The 20,964-nt window shown below is 45.5% G+C and overlaps 2 protein-coding genes across 3 annotated transcripts in view; both read right to left on the bottom strand.

Moving 5' to 3' along the window:
- Positions 1 to 2,041: 2,041 nt before the first annotated feature.
- LOC135909756 (uncharacterized) lies at positions 2,042 to 5,358 on the bottom strand. The gene is made up of 3 exons (XM_065441823.2): positions 5,184 to 5,358; positions 3,625 to 3,788; positions 2,042 to 2,335 (listed from the first exon to the last, which is right to left on the bottom strand). Exons 1-3 carry the CDS (start codon positions 5,341 to 5,343, stop codon positions 2,135 to 2,137), a joined length of 525 nt encoding a protein of 174 aa, XP_065297895.1. The 5' UTR covers positions 5,344 to 5,358; the 3' UTR covers positions 2,042 to 2,134.
- Positions 5,359 to 10,606: 5,248 nt separating this feature from the next.
- Positions 10,607 to 20,964, bottom strand: part of LOC135909755 (acetylcholinesterase-1-like) — a 76,772-nt gene continuing 66,414 nt past the window's right edge. For both annotated transcript variants that reach the window (XM_065441822.2, XM_070537735.1), the window contains exons 3-4: positions 17,278 to 17,467; positions 10,607 to 12,888 (exon numbers count right to left, since the gene is read on the bottom strand). In XM_065441822.2, coding sequence (XP_065297894.1) covers positions 17,320 to 17,467 — 148 coding nt within the window. In that variant the 3' untranslated portion in view covers positions 10,607 to 12,888; positions 17,278 to 17,319. The remainder of the gene's footprint in view (positions 12,889 to 17,277; positions 17,468 to 20,964) is intronic.

The raw sequence follows: 20,964 nt of genomic DNA, 5'->3' as shown, positions 1-20,964 counted from the left end.
GGTGATGGTAGTGGGGCTGACGTTGCCACAGATGGGATAAACCTTGCAGACCTAGATTTTTCTCACCCTTTCCCTGTACCGAGATAGCCTCTTGTCGATTCAGTAATTCACTAGTGACCGCACTGTTTGGCACAAATGACACTGTTTGATCGCTCCGTCGGGACAGCAGTGTGTTCACCTGGGTGAACACGAGTGTTCCAATCTGTTCCTGGGACAGTGCTCGCTTTTAGGACCGATGTACGACATTTCTTGCGTTCGTAACTGCCCTGTTCACCCTGCATACCAAACGTTCAAGAATAATTTTATCGCTCCAATTTTCACTGTGGTTCCTTTAAATAATTGTGCTCCTAGGTCCCGCAATGTTGAGGGTGAGATTTGCCCCTGTCCTGTAGTCGTATTTGCATCCGTACATTCATTTACGCTCCCAGCTATTCACACTATAACTGTGCCCCATCACCGACCATGTCCTTCATGTTCTTACTCATATTACGAGACGTGCAGCGGAAATGTACACAGATAATAGACAGAAGATCTAAGTATTGCTGATATTGCTTGGTCTGATAGAATGTCCCGCAAGAAAATTTCGCAGGAGAAGAGCGCTATGAGGAAGCTAGTCTATTTCTTTCGGTGTTCCATACCACCATGTTGTTTTTACCCGAGCGCTACCAAGTTTTTAAATTGGGTTTCGATGCCCAGAAAATGGGTTTTCGGGTTTTTTAATGGGTTTTCGATGCCCAGCAAATCATTGCCTTTTCACATCATGAATTGTATCTTTTCTAATAACACTCATCATCGTTCATCGTGTATTAATGATGGGTGGTCGTGAGCCCACTCTGTGCTTCTTCCAACAGATGTAGTAGTTATGAACTTCTTCATGTGTAGTTAAATGTAGTAACGAAGTAAACTACAGTGTGATACGCCTTTCCGTCTCTGATTTGATACTTCTCTATTTGACTACATAATATTTTATTGCTTACAGTAAAGTCCGCCTTCAATAAAGAGCAACAAATAAACATACTATGGCTTGTACAAGTAAGATGTTACAGTGCAGGTTATGTGCACTTGTTATCTCTATTGGCTGCGCTTTTCAGTATTCTTGTTGACAAAATATAGTTCTGGCTTGAAGCGCATTAAAGTGAGACAGCACTGCCCAATTGAAACGCTCTTACAGGCGTGGTTTAAAAATGTGACATCCGTATTTCCTGCTCAATTACTTTTGTCGTGCGGACTTTCGTGCAATCCGCTGTCCTCACTGTTCATGCAAACTCGCTTCTTCGGCAGCCGGAGGTACAGCAACTGTACTTACCCGAGTCTCCATGTTCTCCTTGTCCTCTCTGTGTCTGGGGACTGAAATACAACTGATGTTCCTGGTGCAAAGTTTTACACAACGAAAGCCGTATTGTTTTGCGAATCCGACGAGCAACATTAGATCACTGGCACCTCCTCCTCTAGAGCGAAGTTGACGTATTTAGAACAGGTGCAATCGAACGGTTTGCTGCTTGTTAGAATAGCGAACTGGGGAATTTAACATTTATACATATTAGCACCACAAAGCAAAACTTGAAGTCCCGCACGAAGTTTATCTCCTCATTGAATGCAAAAATGATATACATTGTGTGTCCGGAAAGCTCAAACGTTCCCACTGAAACAGAAACCTACAAAACAAAGTGAAAAAATCAAGCGATCTTCTCAACACAGAAATACTTGAGCACAAACATTCATTGCAGCCTCAGAGCGCAGTTCATATGTGACCGATATCATGGTAGGGTCGGCACACTCTACATAAACAAATTATTCCCATGTTCGTACCAGCACTGCTGATCCAGCGAGCTCAGAACATGATAGGATTGGGCTCGTGAGATCGCTCTAGGGAGCACTGGCATTAACTTATGAACAAAAGAAGTTCACAGATTCATGTCGCACCCGTTACCTTTCTTTGTTTTTTTCAACCAGAATTTTACAGAATTCCAACAGTCAACGAAATCAGCGTATTTGAGCTCTGTTGTCTTGTAGTCCGCACAGTTCAGCCTCGTATTTTATTAGGACAGCTTGTCACCGCAAAATCTGACGAGTCACACTGCTGTCGAGCAGTTTTATGAACATCAGGAGTGATTACATGATGATCCAGTGGTCATTAGAAGTCTCCGTAGTGGAACTCTTCGTCTTCTTCAATTACGTAGCCGATGCAGGAGATGCCCTTGCGCACTTTCGTCGGTGGTGTCTTCCAGTCTAGGACTTCGCACTTGAGTTTGATCGTCAGGAAAAGCTTGGGTTGCTCGCAGGTCTCCAACTGCAGCTCCGGGAGGTCCTTGGACGCCAAGACTAGCAACGAGGCCTGTGCAGAGATCGACAAGGCAAATTATTCAGAATGGCGGGGACATGAACTACACACTTAGTTTCGTTAGCATGCTATAATGACATTAGGAAGGGCAAAATATTCACGGAGTTTTGTCCGCTTCCTAGTAAGGCACTGGGCACGATTGGCTTATTTAGTTTTGTGTCCGACAGCAGCACCTGGGCTATGAGAATCGCCGTTATAAAAGGTTTTAGGAGCCGAATTCACAAAACTTTTCGTTTGTAAGTGCGTTTTCCCATTGGCCAGCTATCTTCGCTAATAGTATGTCGGCCATCACAGCGAGCATCCGGTCTTATGCATAGTTCGAGCGTAAGTACTTTTTTTGTGGATGAAGGCCATAATTCTTCCAACAAGTTGACCAAACTTATGACTTATGTCAATGCATAACCCTTTTGGGTATCTTGCTTGCAAGTCTGTCAGGTACGGCGTGTTCGGACCGAGGGCAAGAGACGCCTGTGCATGCATGCTCGAAGGCGCTTTCGGCCTTCTTAAGAACTAGACTCAAGAGACTCATGAGATATTCGAGAATTCCTTTAAGAGCGCTCGGAAAGCGCTTCGATGGTGGTGTAAAATAGCAACAAAGCTTTAGTCAGAACATAAAGATGGCTCGAATGGCAATAATGAAACAGAATTAACCTTACGCTCTTATTCTCGTTTAACAACTTTAGTTCTTTAGATCTCACTTTCACAACCGTAGTTGCACTGCCGTGGCCCTCAGAAATTACCAGTCGGATATATTATATGCGTTAGTAGACTTCTTAAACAACGCTGGCGTGTCTGTCTGTAGTGCGGATTTTCATTATATATACGCATATTATGACAGCTTTTATCAAAGTTATCATCTCTCTCTCTCTCTCTCTGCTACCATGCGGTCCTGCCACCATCGTTGGCACTTAGAACAATGCAGCATGCATAACTCGTTGCCACCTGCACACCGCAGTAACAGAGTGGCTATGACATTCTACTACTGAGTATGAGGTCCCAGGATCGATCCCCGGCCGCGCTTATATGGGGGCGCAATTATAAAGCGCTTGTGTACTTAATTTAGCTGCATGCTACGGAACCCCGTGTGGTCAAAATTAATCAGGAGCCCTCAACGAGGGCGTCTCGCATAGCCGTAATGTTGCTTTGTGACGTCAACCCCCATGAATGAGTCTGTTGTTCCACTCCAGCGGCCGTGGTTGTTCGTACAACATTGTGTTAGAAAAACTGCGTTGTCCTGAACTGAAAAAGGACACAAGAGCCATCATTCGCTTTCAAGAGTATACCTCGTAGTGCCCCTTGGCGATGTCGATGAGCCTGAGCTGCTGCAGGCGGACGGTGGGTGCCTGCTCGGCGCTGATGCAGTAAGTGGTGGACTTGCGACCCTCGATGAAGAACTGGAAGCGGACGTCGTACCAGTACCGCTCGATAAGCTCACCGAGGTCAGCTTCTGCACAGGAAGATGCGATGTCGACAGAGAGAGAAAACTTGCGCAAGAAAATTCTAAAATGCTTTGGGATCATCTAGCCCGCGATGGGCTAAAAGGGCGATGGGGCAAAAAGCACGGCGTGACGATGAGGACACAGGATAGGGTGCTTCCAATATGAGCTTACACAACATATTTATCTAGCGGGCATTCATTATCGCGGGTTGCCTACTAAATAAACTAGGACACTACCGGCTCGGTAAGCTTATTTGCAGTCTTGTCAAATGCTGACCGGGACATTTAAATTACTGGTCTATATGGTACATGGCAATGAAAGCGACATGAATGGCATACGTGAGCACCCGACGTAAGAACAAACATCGTTTGATATACAATTCACGAAACTAATACGCGTGTCGCACGTGATATCGAAATGATCATTGGCCACTATCACTGTTGAATCCGCTGAAGTCTCTAAGCACTGAAAATGGCTTTATCACCATGAAGACAGGAAATAAATGTCATATATTTGGTCTAAGAGCATCTAACGGAGTGAACCGAGTAAAGGCGAGTTCTGCATCTTCAGTGACGACTACAAGTTCAACTTTAGCAATCATAATTGGGAGTGCGCATGTCGCCTGTTAACATAGATAACTTCGTGGGCGCTGTTTAAACTGGCGTTCACAAAGGTGTGCCCTCCATTAGAAATCAGTGCCCAAGTTAGCCAAAAGGTGTTGAAGTTTGCTCTCGTCAGCTTTTACTACTTTAACTATGAGCTATTTTGTCGGGCATGCCATACTGTCGATTATTTCGTGCCGCTACTGTGACCGTTAATTGCATTTCAATAAAACTCGGAACTTCAACCAGCTGTTTAATGCTGACCTCTTTAACAGCAGAACTGATGGGGCGTGTGTTACTCATCGATAAGATATTGGTGACATCTTTTTCACGAAAAACTGAAAGAAATTTCTTGCGTTATTTCCATCAAACAGCTGAAATGGAGTTGGCAGTGGCCGCGTTTAAACTTTTCCACTTCAACTAGGCTGTGGCGCCATAGTTACGAGATAAAGTTACGAGATAGCCGTATCTTCGCGAGCAAGCTCCGTTAATGGTCACTCTAGGAAAACCGCATCTGTAAGATATGAAAAGAGCACTATGGCATCATCTTCCCTATGCTACTTTCGCAACAAATTTATGTATTGCGTTTTTAAGGCTTTTATAACAAGATTACATTGAAATTTAAATTTCATAAGGAATATTGTTTGCAGACGTGCGCCATCGGCTCCATAAAGGCGGTACGACCAGGAAACAGTATAACAGAAGCTTTGCGCTAGCGTCGAGAGCGATCACCAACGCACAATGTCTTGGCATCGTGCGAGTCCTACACTGCAGTAGAGAAGGCACAGAAATAGCGCTTACCCGCAGCATTTCTTCCGGCAAACCTGATTACGATGTCTCCTTCCTGTGGTACACGCTGGGGTTCAGCTTGAATCATTGAGGAAGCCGCGATCTTGTTCTGTTGTTGTTGACCAGAGAGTACACGGTGACGATGATGATGACCTTGTTGTGTTCGGTGCATACCCACTCACCGGGGATTGGCCATGGCGCATGCCCACAGTAGGGAATCGGGCAGGAATGCAGTGATTACCACATTCCGAAAGAAGCGTGGTTAATTAGCGACTTGGACGTTATCAGATAAAGGGGAAAAAATAAAGAGTGCGTTGTGCGATTAAACACCTTGTTGTGACGTGAGCAGAAGCTGTCTTTGTTCTCATGTTCGGCGGCTGTAGAAATAGGTCAGTGAATATTTATTGACAAGTACCACGCAAGGAAACACGCGCACACACACACACACACACACACACACACACACACACACACACACACACACACACACACACACACGCACGCAAGCACGCACGCACACACACACACACACACACACACGCACGCACGCACGCACGCACGCACACACACACACACACACACACACACACACACACACACACACACACACACACACACACACACACAATGGCGAGTGGATGTCAGAGAAGGTAGGCATTAAGCAACCCCTTCCCCGTCATGGCTTTCACAGTGTTTAAACAAAATTGCTGTTATGTATGCAAGTTCAGCATGTAATGCGGCAATGTATTTAGGGTGCACTGAATACAATAGCAATAAAATATACAGGTCTTTCAAGAAATCGAAACATCTGGTAGACCTCAAGGAAACTTGAATTCACAGATTTCATGGCTTTGACTTCGCAACGTTATGTACAAGCAATCGGCGCTACACTGAAACTTTTGATGCCTTTTGCATTGTAGGAATATTATGTAACTTTTATAAAATGAGTGTTAGTGGGAGCCATGCGTCGTGTGGTACTATTGCACTTACCCATGTAAATCAGTGTGTAAATCTATATTAAAACTGTATGTAAATCAATACTTTCCAAACATCAGGACACCAGAGACAGTCTGAGTGGTGCTCTCGCCTGTGTAGAAATTGCATGTTGCTACTTGTAGGCAGGACTTCTTTCATATTAATTTACCTTTACCCTCCTTAAAGGTAGAACAAATGGTACCGTATATGTTTGACTGCCTGCAGGAAACGACACATTTATCTATATAGCTCCAGTCCTGCAGCAGCACCGTCGATCGTCCTACTCACTGTGGTATTCAGCGTAATAGCACAGAACGCAGTGGCACATATAGCAAAGAACAGGAATACGCCAACGCTGAAACGAAAACAAGGGCACCAGCTGCTTACTCTCGTTTTTTTTTTCTTGTCACTTACTAACGTATAGCTAATACGTTTCTGCTTACAAGAACTGACCAGTGGACTCCAACAACCTGAGAGGGCTGCACCTTAAAGCTAGCCAACACTGTCGTTGAGATCACATGTAATAACACAATAAAAGAGAAAGAAAACAGCCCGGCAACACAGCATTCAACACATCTTTTGAAGGGATAATATAGGAAGAATCATGTACAAGCACATGAAGTCAAGTAAATCAACATAAGACTCTTCTGATAATTTATTGAGAGCACAGACATTACAGCATTGCGGTGATCGGTGGCTTTACAAAATGGGACATATAAGCTGTGAGGGGTAGTACGATTCTTTGGAGTATGGTTAGTGCTTCTGGTAATAACTTATGCATTCCTTGCAAAAGGACGAAAAATGAGATTACAATGCGTCAAAAGGGGCACTTAAAATTGAAAAATCCATACTGAACAAAAGCCAGTTAATAGTTTTGTCCTAACTCAGGAAAAACTTATCAAAATGAGAACACGTAAGGATTTGTCGTCGCAATACCAAGTTTACGCGTCCATTCGCATGAGTGGCTTTTAATCTTCAATTTTAATTATGTAAGACGTGTTATGAGTGTTGGCAGCGCTTCTTTGGCACAACTGGGTGTTCGCATGGAAACATTTCACAGATGGCGTATTGGAAAGTCACTACGGAACCTCGCACCTGCATCTTGCTCATTCATGAATTTTTAGACACCGCAGCGAAACAATAACCGTAGTAAGCTGCATTCAGTTAAGCACTTTCTGCTAGTCCTTACGCATAATTGTCGTTTGAAAAGTCCTGTCTTCATTGTGGCGTAGTTTCTAATGAAACGATAACCTTCATTGCAGCTAGTATCTGATCAGATAAGGCAAAATGAAGATTAAGGACATTAATTGACAGAAAACCTCGTAAGCTACTCCAGATACGCGAACTAGAAGAGGCATAAGCCAGTGATAATATGTAGGTCGGCCGCGGTGTTTGAAGTTAAAGATAGAAACAGTCGGTACTCTCGAGCTACGGCTGGTATTCACGGCGTCAAACTAAACTGAGCTTCTCAATGCCCAAAAAACGCTGCAAATTCTTTACCCTTTCCGATTTTCAATTACACCATTCTCAACTATTCCAATACGCAATTAAATCAAATTTTTGCATGCAAAGGAGCTTTCAAGGTAACTGTTCGACGCTTGAGATGCTGAAACGTCTACATATTTCTACCTCAAATAACGCGCTATTCACTGGGACATACATGGGCGGCTTCGATACTTTTAAATGCAAATTTTGAGCGCACTTCATTTACAGTTCCTTTTCGTTATTTTCAAAGCATTTGAGCGCAGTTTTTTTGCAAGAACAGTTCATTGGTTTGCAGTCTTTGTTCTTTCTCTCAGAAGCGCTTTTCTATGTGCAAACTCTTCTTCACTCACGTTCTGGCACTTCAAAGCGCTAATCATCTATGCGAGGTTACGACGTCACGCTTAAGTCAACAGCCAACCTGCGTTTGTGTTCTTGCGTCACCCTAATGAAGTATTGAGCAGCCACCATCCTTGCTTCACTTGCCTTCAGTGAACGTAATTTATAAATAGCCACAAGGATAATTTTTCAGGTCAACAATATTACGTTGAACACGTTTTCGTAACAATGCTGCAGCTACAATACAAGCCGATAAAATATTCGTAACAAGGTGAATTAGATCGAAATATCGAATATAGAAAGCTGCGCAAACACATAATGGGCTTTAAGTAATAACAAAATCCTGTAGCGATAACGAATTAGAGTATTGGCTAAGGAAACCAAGTGATTGGCACTTGACCTTACGTTTGCAGTGGCTATAAAATCTAGAAACAATTGAATACCAAACAACTGAAGGTCAGTTTTGCTGATTACAGATCGTTATGTTGAGTGAACGACAATCTTAAGCATTCACGGAATAGCCGAAGGATTTTCCTGGTTTTAAGAAAAATTTACTCTTCTTAACCCAGAATTCCGCGGGGATACGGAGAACATGGTGCACCATTTGCGTATGTTCGAAAACAACTTGACTTTGGCACTATAAAAAAAAAAAAAATTGGGGGACGCTTAAGCTTCGCATTTAAGAGTGTAACGTAATGTAATTCGAAAATCCCTGGCTGCTTGTTACGCTTCCCGGCAACCGCAGATTTCTTGCGGACGCGTGGAGGCGAGCGCCGTCTGGATGGTGTTGTTGCAAAGAACCTAGCGGGACGCGCCGCTCTATGAAGGGTGGAAATGCTGGAAAAGGGGCTTGTGTTTGAGTTACCGTCTGACTGAATTATGTTTTATGGTATATTAAAATTACAGTCCGACGCTATCGTGGCTTTAGGTTTGTGTTTAGGTCGTACTTTACGATATTTCAGACGCATTTTACTTCGAGAAATTCAATTAGTTCAGTAACGCCTCTGCGCCGCGCGGAGGGCCAGCGTGGTTGTGGTTCGGAGATATTTCTTTCGGAGACGACGTCCGAAGCCTGCACTGGATTTTTTACGACATGGAATCTTAACGCTATCATGGTAAATGTGTCTTCTAGTGCCGGCATATAATGCACTGAATGTACGACAAAAAAAAATTTACAGCCTATGTTAAATTGCCAAGCGTCTCATCCACATCGTCGTAACGAAGGCATAATGGAGGAAGGATTGATTCTGGGGGTGTTTTAGAAAATACTGATTCATATGCAATGATATATGCGCAAAGCATGATAAGCGAAGACATGTATGTACAAGACAAGCAGTTAAAACTGTCCGCAAAACACAGTTCTCGAGCTACAAGGTCTCTATGTACAATAAAGCACCTTAACGAACAGCAGGTGGCCCTGCACTTGCGGCTCACTTTGAAGACGTCCGTGCGCTTGTCCAGCTGCTTGTTAGTATAAGCAGTCACATAACTTATACGTACATGAGAAACCTAGTATTTAGAATGATCACAAGCCTAAAGAGAAGCGTGTGAGTTTACGTTATGGTTAAAGCTTTAGGCCACTAACCACAGGATGCGTGCCTTATACGTGCGCTAGAAGGGAAAATTTTCGCCAGTGTGGAGTAAAAAAAGAGCAATTTATTCTGTTTGTGCAGACTACTTTTGAGCATTATAATTCTTACTAACCATTAAAGCTAATTAAAGGAAAGAGTCCAAGGGTTGCTCTTATATGATTGAATATTAAAGTCTATTTACTTATCACGTTACCTCCATCATCTCATCCTTTTTCACGTGATTTCTGATGGTTTTTATCCTTGTTTTGCCTTTAAATATACTGTGTTACATGCGTCTACCTGAAACTCTCGCTGCCATTTCACGAATGGTAGACGTACATGACATATAAATGTAAATGCAGACGTGCATGCCACATAGTTTTTTGTAATTATCTAATACGTGTCACTGAAAATGCTCATAGCATATAATCAATAACAAGATTGTACAAAGACTGCAGAAATATTTGTCATTTGCAAGCGCATTCTATACCGGTAAGGTATATTTCGGTGTGGCGAAATTCGCGGTTCGTTCGGCTTGAGCTGAAAGAACGCTTTGCTGAATTTCGTCCGTGCGTCTGTTAGAATTTCTTGTGAAAGAATGGGACAGCGCAGCACAGGGTCGGAGGCGAAGCCTTCCTATATTTCGGCCATCTCCGATATGTTATATCGGCATGCATGCCCCTTCATTGCACGCCACATGGTGTGCTATCGGAGATCGTTGTTCGGCGTGTTCGTTCAGTTACCGGCGCGCGCGATTGGCCCACTCCGCGCCGACGTCGCCAGCCGCGGGGCACGGCCACGTTTTTGGTGACGTCAAAATGACAACACGCTCCTGTCAATCACCGTGCAACCGAGCACGTCGTCTGCTATGCGCCGAACCCGATGGGAGTTGGGAAGTTTGGAGCGATCATACACTCGTTACGAGACCGGCTTCGCATGGCGCGTCTGGTGGATTGGATCGGATCCAACCAGCAGTTGCGGCTGCGGCATGGCACATGTGGTTCCAATCCATAGTTTAATTCGAGAAAATGGCGCTTGCGTTGCAAAACTTGTTGTTGCACGGGCGTTCCTCGAGGAGGAAGAAGAGCGGGTGGAGGAGCGAAACGCGTTTGAAGAAATCGTAGAAAGCGAATTCCGGCGTCGCTTTCGTTTCTCGAAAGAAATAGTGCGTTGGTTGTACGGCGAAATCGACCCCGTCATCGGGTGCCAGCGAGTCGCTGGAATGTTTGTGCTGCCTCTTGAAAAGTGCGCCGCTGTTCCCGTCGTTTCCTTTTCTGTCTCGCTGTGCGCGACACCACCTAGGGAATACTCAGAGAAACTAATTGTTATAAATTGTAGTAGTCACACGTATTACAATTTGAAAACGTGTTTAAGCTTGAGAAGAAAAAAATACATTTTTTGGATAATGATTTCATTCATTGGAAGACGAGAAACATTTCGTGTTGTAGTATACAGTCTGCAAGCAGACGACAAACAAGGGAAGTAAACATCCGGGGAGTTCACCGCTTGCTCATTGGCTGCTCTCTCAGCCTCGTTATCACAAATTTAGCATACTGACACTTTGTGACGTTGCAGCAACCCAACAGAACACGTATCGAACAAAGATCTCCGACCGCGCCCATGGTCGGCAACATATATGTATGTCCGAATCACTACGTTTTAAGTTTTGCGTTACGAGAAGCGCGCCACTAGATGCCTCTTGTGCATGAATGCAAACTTTTGTTTTATTTCGTGACGACATATCTTGCTTTGACTTCTGCGGTTAGGCTGCTATGTTCACTTGCATCCTAATAATAGCTTACTGAAGCCGCCGATGGAACGCGGAATCCCAAGATGATGTTTCTCTCCAATATAGCTTATTGGTACATTCTGTTCACTATACCACATATTCAACGCGAGCCTAAGCACTACTCATAACGTAGCCCGCACTGCGTTTTTCCACAATCTGCAGACGTTTTCAAAGGATACGCAAAGAGAAGTGTTGTAGACATTGCACTTGATCATGACTTATACGTAAAGAATAGGCCTGCGAGAGAATGTCTTACGCCTTCATCGCGGTAGACTTCAGAAACCTAATAGAGTACTCCTTTCACAATACTTATTTGCGTAGTCCTCGGCAGGTTCAATAGAAACCAAATCAGCACAGTATAGCTTCCACATTATCGCGTATACTTTGTCAGAATTTACAATTATATATGATATTTGTCAAGCTTCAGTAATAGGTGTGCGGCGCTTAAGTTGCGAATATTGGCAATACTGCAGAGTGTGATTTTCCTAGTTGTTATTCTTTACTTTTGGTTATCAGAAGCGTCGAAATTCAAACGTGAGGGGAATTTCAGTGTTTCCTCAGCTTACACTGCTGCTGCTTATTTTCTACGCTCGCTATAATTATCTTGATATCGTGCGTGTCGCGTAGATTGTTTTAGTGGACTGACTCAAACGTGTAATACACTGAGTATGTGTGTGTATATATATACACGATATTGTTCTGCAGTATCGTCATGTCGTACGGTCACGTACTTCGCGTAGTGACCACGACTCATCTTCAGCTTTATCCAGTGTCGATAGTGACCTAATGCCGCCATTAGCCTCATCCTCTATAAATAGTTATGCATACTATATTGGCTGAGCTAAGGCATAGCAAACGCACCGCGAAAGGAGTGGCGGTGGGCAATGGACCACCACGTTTTCTGCAGTGTTCTCTTAGTCTACGTAACCCCCGTGTTATGTGGTGAGATTCTATCACATCATTTTTCACTGCAGGCGGCTCCTAATTCTTAGAGAGATCTTACAAACCACGCACCCGATATCAGCGTATGAAATGACGAACGAAGTAATGTAATACTGCGCGTGATGTCGAGAACGCATACGGTCGTCAGCGTAGAAATAAAATATAGTGTGATCGAGTGATGCTTAGTCTTTACAAGCGCACAGGAGTCTTCCAGAGCCACTCAGGCACGCTGACAGGTCGTGGTTTACCGCAGCGATGAAGTGATGACACAATGACGCTGCACGTTGCTGTGAGAGTGCTCGCTGGCACGAGCACTCCAGAACGCGACAAAAGGGGTGGCATGTTGGTCTACTTGCCTCACACTGATGGACCCCATGCCAGACAAACCAACAAGGCTGTTGCCAGGCTGGTGAGCGATGCTCGTGTGTCTTCGCAAACACACGTACACGCACCTGATTGTGTGGATATGCTCACACGCACACATACACTATCACACGCGCACTCATTGTGCCTCAAGGTGTCTGTTTCCCTCCTTTTGATGATGTATCTTCGCCGTTCGGCATCTTGGCTATGGGCGCCTCGAGAAGAATCCACGGATGGAGGAGGTATTCTTGTGAACCTGCATGCAAAAGAATTAGTCACAGCTGTCTTCGTATTGGTTTCATGATTTAAAACAGTGTCAAACACCCATCACTGCTTTAAATGCAGGGTGCGGCACGCTCTTTTGTAGAAGAATCGCGCTTATATAAGCGTTACTCAGTGTGCTAGTAGCTTGGGCTTAGTCGGCTTGCCGCCAGACATTAATGTGACCAGCAAAGCGCTTACCTCACCCGCACAAGTTAGACAAACGACAAGACAGCATGATTAGCGTGCTCATATTCGCCCACACGGGCACGTGCTGCGCTGCGTCGAGCCATCAATGCACATAACATCAACCAATCAAATTAACACGCGGGTTGCAGTGCTGTGACACTTGCTTTATATAATTTTTTGGTAATGATCCCATCACCTGCTATGGCAGCTTGTTTAGACCAAACTACAACTCACATAACGAACCGTGAATGTTTTACTATGACTATTATACATCCTCTATGAGTACATGAGCTGCGAATACTCGGTTACGACTTGGTGCTTAATGGCGGTGGTAGGAACCTGTTTGATGAGCCTAGAAATTGTGGTGGGCACATTTGCTTCACTGACCATGGGTGCTATAACGTAAAGCTATTCCAAACTTTTCTATTCCAATTATGCAATCAGCCCTCCGCGATTGGTCAAGGACTTTTTTGAACCATCGCCACTTCGCCTGTCTGTCACACGACGTCACAAAAACTGCGAAAACTCACCGCGTCATAGGGACGTGTACGCGTTAAGGATACATTAATATGCCGAACAAAACTGAGTTTTTTCCTGAATAGGCGCAGGCTGCCCCGTTCCGAAAGGAATAAAAGATGGCGGCCGCCGATCGCTCGGGCACTGGCTACTTGCACCTGCCGGAGAGCATGGGTTTATTTGGGTACAATAAACGTTTTTGCGCACTCGTGTAACGTTTTTGAGCACTTTGGGCACGTTTACGACCTCGCTCTGCCAATTCTTCGTGCTGAGGATCCGTTTTATCGCCATTCTTAACCTTCCGTTGCATGCCGCCGATGTTTTTTATCAGCCAACTCAAGCTAACTAAGGGAAAGCGGACTAATCGCAGACACCGGCACAACTCTCTTCACCCGGTTATAGATTTTCAGTGCAGTGGCTTGGCCCTATCTATTCCCTCTCGACTTAAGCGTGCTCCTCGCCTCTTGTCAGCCGATTAGATAAGACAAGCCGATCAGTGCAGGTAATGTTATTCGTTTTTAAAGCAGACAAAAGTGACCTCCTATAAACGAGGAGAACGTTTGATTGGTCCGTCCAGACAACCCTGCGGGTCACCGCCTGATGCTTGCGTTGGCAAATTTGGCGCCATAAGATTTGAATAAAACCATATTGGAATAGTTTTACATTATAGGGTCCCATGCTTCGGCAACTTGCTTTCTAAATGTATTGACGCATCAAGCAAAGACAGCGTCAAAAATTGTGTGTCTGGTCATTATAGAATTATTCAATGGAATTAAATCCAAAATGACTAAATATACGTTCTCTTAAACTCGGTATCCATCCTGGCACGTTACATTAGTACAGTCCACGTCGACAGCGGCATATGCGATAGAATATTTAGGATTGGCGCCATTTTTGCGCTATGTACGACCACACTCTCCTGTTTTTCTACAAGTATGCCGCACCACATGACACTTAGGAGTTACTTTACAGAATATTTCATACCCTCGAAACGTACCTTGTTCCTCTGCTTGTTTCAATGGAGACCTGCGCTGGAAGAGCATTACGAAAAATGTTTTGCATGTCCAGAGCTGATCAATTCGAACACAATAATCAGACCGCATGGCGGTCGGTGCTTTTTGTGGCACCGGTGAGCACAGAGTGATCGCTGGGGGAGGGGGGGGGCGGAGGGGGCAAGTGCAGTCACAATCGTCGAAAATGCTCTCGCTTTTATTGCGTCCTAATTCGTCATCTAGGCGTCCGCAGCGGCCATCGGTAGCGCAAAATGCGCAGCCACTCCATGAGCTTCGGACATCGCGTTTGAATCGCTGAGCACTGTCCATCTTATCATTCGGAACTTTCTAGCAAATAAACAAAGTAGGCCTGATGTGTTAACTATTCAACTTGCAGCTTAATGATACTGACGCGTCTTTGGACCGAAAATATACCAGGGTAACATCTAGACGAATCATAAGCGTATGAATCCGCAATATTTTGCACAGAGCTTTGACATACGTCCTTCCCTCAGATCGTCCCGCACGAATTTTCTCCGAAGACGGCAAACATTGACCTAGTTGATTCTGCTCGACTCAAAGTATAACAGCGCGACTTCTCAAACGAGGATAAAAACTAACAACATACAAGGACAAGCGCCTGTCTTTGTCTGTTCCACGGTTTTGTCCTAGCTCAAGAAGCAGCGCTCTCATGGCGCCAAACATTGGCACCTTGAAGAATGTGCCAATGTTTGGCGCCCAATGTTGCGGATGTCACTCTGTTGAATACATTATTATTAGAGAGTTTTAGCTTGAGCGTTTTTACGGCCAGCGGGGCGGAGCGGGCGAGCGGATACACCAGCGGAGAGGCGCGCGAGAAAATAGTTTTAGCCGGGCGGATTCGCCCGTCTTTTCGAGCGGAGTAGAGTCACTTGCTCTGCTGCTCCACCTATTGGTCACAATTCGAGTTAGAGTGAAAATAATATCAATTAAACCTTCTAATAATGCGCTGAAACTGTTTAATAAAGGTAGGTTATGTGTTTTTAGTTAGTTATTTGGTTAAACTTCTAAACGGGCCTGAGCAGCGGTCGCCGTCGACAACGCAGCAGCGCCGGCGCTTGTGTTGACGGCTGCCATCTTAAATACCCATACACGCCCGCGCGCTTTTACGCACGCTCGCGCGCTGCCTATCGCTCCGCTGGAGAGGGCTTCCCAGCGGGCGTAAGCTGCGCTCCGTAAAAACGCTGGCCGGCCCAGCGACGTGCGCATGCGCAGTGGCGTCTGCGCTCGTCCGCTCCGCTCCGCTGGCCGTAAAAACGCGCAAGCTAAAACTCTCTATTATAGAGAGTTTTAGCCCAGCGGGTTTACGGCCAGCGGAGCGGAGCGGGCGAGCGGAGACGCGACTGCGCATGCGCACCACGCTGAGGCGGCCAGCGGTTTTACGGAGCAGCGTTTACGCCGGCTGGAAAGCACTCCCCAGCGGAGGGTATACGCAGCGCGCGAGCGTGCGTAAGGGCGCGCGGGCGTGTATGGGAAATGCAAGACGGCAGCCGCGAACATGAACGCCGGCAGTTCTGCATCGACGACTGCGACTGCCGCGCTGACCCGTACATTAGTACTCAGTACATTATTGACAAATAATGCACTGAGAACATGTAATACATCTTTATTCAACATTTCTTGCATAATAAAAGCAAGCGTAATTCAAATTCATTTCTCAGTAACTCCTATTCGAACCACTAGGTGGGGCAGCAGAGCTCCCCGCTCTTTACCCCGCTCGAGCGGGTGATCCGCTGGGCTAAAACCACGGAGGAAGGAAACTAAGGAGAGGCCCTACCCCCTCCGCGCGCTAGGAGAAAAGTGTGGCGGAAATGACGTATAGGTTCTCATTTCTTTTGCTGCTTTTTTATTTTTTTTGCTGCATGGCCACGCCTTTTGGGCCACAATGGCGGCGTTCATCTGATTTTTTGAGCGCTCACACGTGTTGCTCTGGTAGGTTTCGTGCCGTGGCAAAGGCGCTGTGTGGGCGGGTTTGCGTTAGTCACCGTGTCTTGTTGCGCTGTGTTACCTGCACCGTGCTCTGCCGGATGTTGCGCGAGCGCGCGCGCTCGGCGCGCGAAACCACGTGCAGTGCGGCGTGGTTTCGCGAAAGATGTAAACAAGAGAGGAGGGTGGCACAAAAGGCGGAGCATCGCCATGAGCAACGCCAACTTCCGGCTTCACTTTTGCTTCACAAAGAGTGACGTCAGGGCCTCTCCTTAGTTTCCTTCCTCCGTGGCTAAAACTCTTTTTTCGCGAGCCGCTCCGCTGGCGCAACGGTGGAGACCGCTCCGCTCCGCTGGCCGTAAACCCGCTGGGCTAAAACTCTCTATTGTAAATCGCGCGGGCAAGACGCAGCACTTTACGGTAGGTTCCACAGCTAGAAGAACCAAAAGAAGCAATTATGATCGTTCCAACCAGTCCCCATCTTAGTGGTCTCTGTGTTAACTAAACGGAAGCTGCGTGAGTATGAATATATCTGAAAACCCGTCGCTAATTACGTGGAAGTCGCGTGCACGTTGAAAGAGGTGCGGTGACTAGGCACAAACGTCGCGTCGTAACCGGAGCTTGGCAGCACAGGAACTGCAATAAAACTTAGCTACTCCGATTTGTGGACGTTTGCTTGTCGATTCTAGTACAGGAGCGTCACCTGGGCCGTTCGCACTTGCCTTTGTAAATGGAAATGCACTACGATGAAGATGCGGCGTACGTCACTTGAGAATGAACTTCTTCCAGAACCGGCAGTGGTCGGCGTGTAGCCCTTTGCCCAGCCGGAACCGCTTGGGACTCAGTTCCATGTGCACCGGGTTAAGTTCCGAGAAGCGAGGCCACGGCGTGCCGTCCATGGCTGGCGGCTTGCTGCGGGTAACATTCAGGACACGAAAAGAAGTATCAGTATATACTCACGAGCGATGAGAAATGCCGTGGTGCGCACGGTGGCCTACAGAAGCGGGTATTCTTTAGTATTTATCTTTATATATATAAAACATGTGTCTGTGTATCATATATAAATATATTATATATAGATATATATCTATACCTGTATCTATATGTATCTTTAGCATATAGCTTGAGTAAGTAAGTAAATTTGGGTTTTATTAGCGCAGCAGCCGGTTCCGGCTATAATGCATCAAGAACAGTGTGATCGCGTTATGAAACAGAAAAGTTTGTACCCAAGACTCAGAGGCATTATTCCTCAGTGTTCTAAATGAGTAAAGCTGTTTCAGAGTTCCTATCGTTTGCAAATATTTGGAAACGTCTTGTAATGAGTTTCATAGTAATAGTGCTGGGTGTAGTGATATCTGATTTGTAAAAAAACGCAGTAGAAAAGTTTCGTCTTTCCACTTCATAATGTTGGCAAGAAATTACAGCTTGAAGAATTGCTAATTGTCCTTGGTATGTTAGGCATCTAGGCTGTTTGTTCATTTAGTAGAAAAACACTGTGGGTTAGCCTTGCCGGTCTTGTTCTAAGGCGACAAAGAACTACTTCCTAAAAGCGGTTCGTGTGCCTACAGCTTGTCTATTCTGTTAGCACTGGTTGCAAGATGCGGAGTTTGTTGTTCGTCAGTTCATCCCAGTCGAGTTGACAAGATTAATGGATATTCGCCTTAAAGTGCAATCTATGGTCTTGGTGTGGTATGGGGAAATTGCGTATGGGTAAATCTCTGCCTATATTTGCTAACGCGTTGGCTCTTTCATTTCCTTTTATATCTATATGGCTCGATAAAACATAGTTTGTTGCCCATTGCATCAGTCTGTTGTTTAAGCATACAAACTGAAATAAAGTAGGGTCTCTCTTTTGAGACAGTGCTGGAGACGTCTGGGATAGTCGATTCTGCACAATGGTGTATACGAAACTGTGATCTCTATGTTGTAGTCTGTGCATTACGTTCAAACTGGGCTGCTTGCATGGGCGTTGCCTGTGATAGAGCTTAGTACAAGCGCAGTAAACACGACGTGTGGTATCTGTAGTTGCCAGATACAGCCAAATGTTCAGAAAAGTTTATGAAAAAACAATCGCAGTGACTGAATGCAAGAATGTGTTAAGCAGGCTTTGGGAGTTGGTTATTTGTGGCACTATGGTTTCACTATGTGTAAAGTGTGGCGTTCTCCATACCACCGTGCCTTACCCGTACGCAGGAGCCAACCGGTACTTCGAACGCCACTTCCTCAAGAACCATAGGCGCAGCATCATAACGACAGCGTCTAGAAAAGCTAGCTGTGGCGAGGGAACAATACGAGAACGCTTTCCCTACCACCGTGCGATACAAGTGGTACCACCAGTACTACCATAGGGTTTCTACCGCTGGGCTCTACCGACCGCACTATCTGAGGGATCGGCCCACGAAAACGGTTCAATAGCCACAACAAATTGCGGTTAGTTTTCAAAGAATCCTAAATGCAATTAAATTTTTCGAGCATCACTGGGCGTGTGGTAAACCGCTCCATTGTTAAAATTATGCACATTTTTATTTCTTTTTTGCACTTCATATATATATTGTAATGTGTGCGTGTGTACGTGCGAGATGTTTCTGTAGAAAGAAAACCTGAATTTAATGTGACGACTTCCATTCCAATACTTTTCCTTCGCGCGTTTCACAATTCATAGCAGCGCTCCGCCTGCGTTATCACTAAAATCAGCGGGTCGTGAGCGGAGGGGGATGAAAACAAATGAATAGAATCGAGCGAAAGCTATCCTCGTACGTTATTCTGGTTATTCTGGCCTTGATGTACTTAATCGTGGTTCACAGCATTTTATCCGTCTAATGCAATAATTTTATTGTGTGTTATTTGTGTCGTTTGGCGGTGGCACCGTGATTCCTAGAGTTGTTTTAATGACGCTTTATGACTGATGAGCCGAGGCAATGAGCATATATATACGTGCATGATTATGGACAGCGCTAATAAGGAGGAAGAAAAAAGGAATTTACGCAGGACGAGTGGCTCCACGTTGAAGAACAATTAATCAATCGCTCACTCACTCACCTAATCGCTCACTCCTGCTACCTATTTATCTGTCTGTATGGCTGTCTGTCTGCTGTTCGGTATTTCTTTCTATCTTTCTATCTTTGTCTTATCTTTGTCTGTCTGCCAGACACATGCACAAACTGACCACCACCTTGCTAAGTGTTTTGTTATTGCTCCGTACTGAGCGCTTCGCCACAACTCCTGCAAAGCCGACCTCGATCTTTCCCGTCGTGCCAGCGGCAAAGCACGTCCGCAGAGCGGTTATATAACCGCCCAGAAAACAAGGCCGCCTCAGCGGGCGCGATCGAGTAACCTTGCGCGCCAAGGGAGGGGAAAGTGGTGGCCGCCGGCTTCTGTTTAACAACTGCTGGCTCCCTCCTCTACAACCCCTCCTCCTTACCACGCGGAGCACGTGGTGGTAGCTGCCGGACATTTCCTCGAGTGCTTCCGGTGGCGAGGAGGAATGACGCGAACGGGGATGGCCTGGCCTCTTAGCCCCAATTTGGTTACGGCGGCGGGAAACGATGGCGTTCGCTCGCAGCGACCATCCCGGTATATTTGACTTTCCAGCTCGTCTTCACCACACCAAGTTTCGCAACTTTTGTGAGTGCGAGTATTTAAATCATAGCTTTGAAGAAAATAGTTTTTGATATAGTCAAAGAGTCTTAGTCCAGGCTTACTCGAGCGCTCAGCCGACACGGACGCAAGAGTGGTCTTTCAGTTGTAAACAAATTGTTGTTTTAAAACATACGCATCGCTTCTCGACGACACTAACTCGGCGCGAAGCATTCAATTGCACACTCTAGAGTGTTATAGCGTCCCTATTAGTGCTTCCTTTGCCACATGTGGGGTCTCATCTATTCACTTGCCCAGTGAATTTACTCATTCACTATATGATCTATGCAGACTAAAGTACGTGATGTGACCGGTGGGTTTGTTTTGGCAACATTTAGAATTTATGTTTTCTTTTACAGCTGCTTTATCTACCCGATAGCACATTCATCAAAGCTATCTTCTCTGCAATAAGAATCTTCGTGCGGAGAAGCCGCTCCTGCAATAGATTTTCATAGAAGTACAGACGAAGCTATGCTTCGTCTGTACAGTGTACAGGAAAACAGTGTCTACACACTGTTTTCCCAGTTGAAGCACGTAATACGTTTCACCTTTTTGCATGCTATAAGATATCCCACTTCTTGGTACGTACTTTGGCTCTTTTAACTCATTCATCGTACGCTGTTGAATGAACGCGACGCAGCCATGCCGAAAATGCATCGCCAACACGTTCCATGTCTTCAAAGCGCGGTTCAGCCAGCTTAGTGCCAATCCCAGAATCACTAGGATGCATTTTCGCATGGATGCATTTTCGCATTTTCTCCTGTGTTGAAGAG

This window comes from Dermacentor albipictus, chromosome 4 (genome assembly GCF_038994185.2).
Source record: "Dermacentor albipictus isolate Rhodes 1998 colony chromosome 4, USDA_Dalb.pri_finalv2, whole genome shotgun sequence".
In the NCBI taxonomy this organism is placed as follows: domain Eukaryota; kingdom Metazoa; phylum Arthropoda; class Arachnida; order Ixodida; family Ixodidae; genus Dermacentor; species Dermacentor albipictus.
Note: the sequence above shows the minus strand (reverse complement) of the source record. Positions and strands in the feature narration are given on the sequence as shown.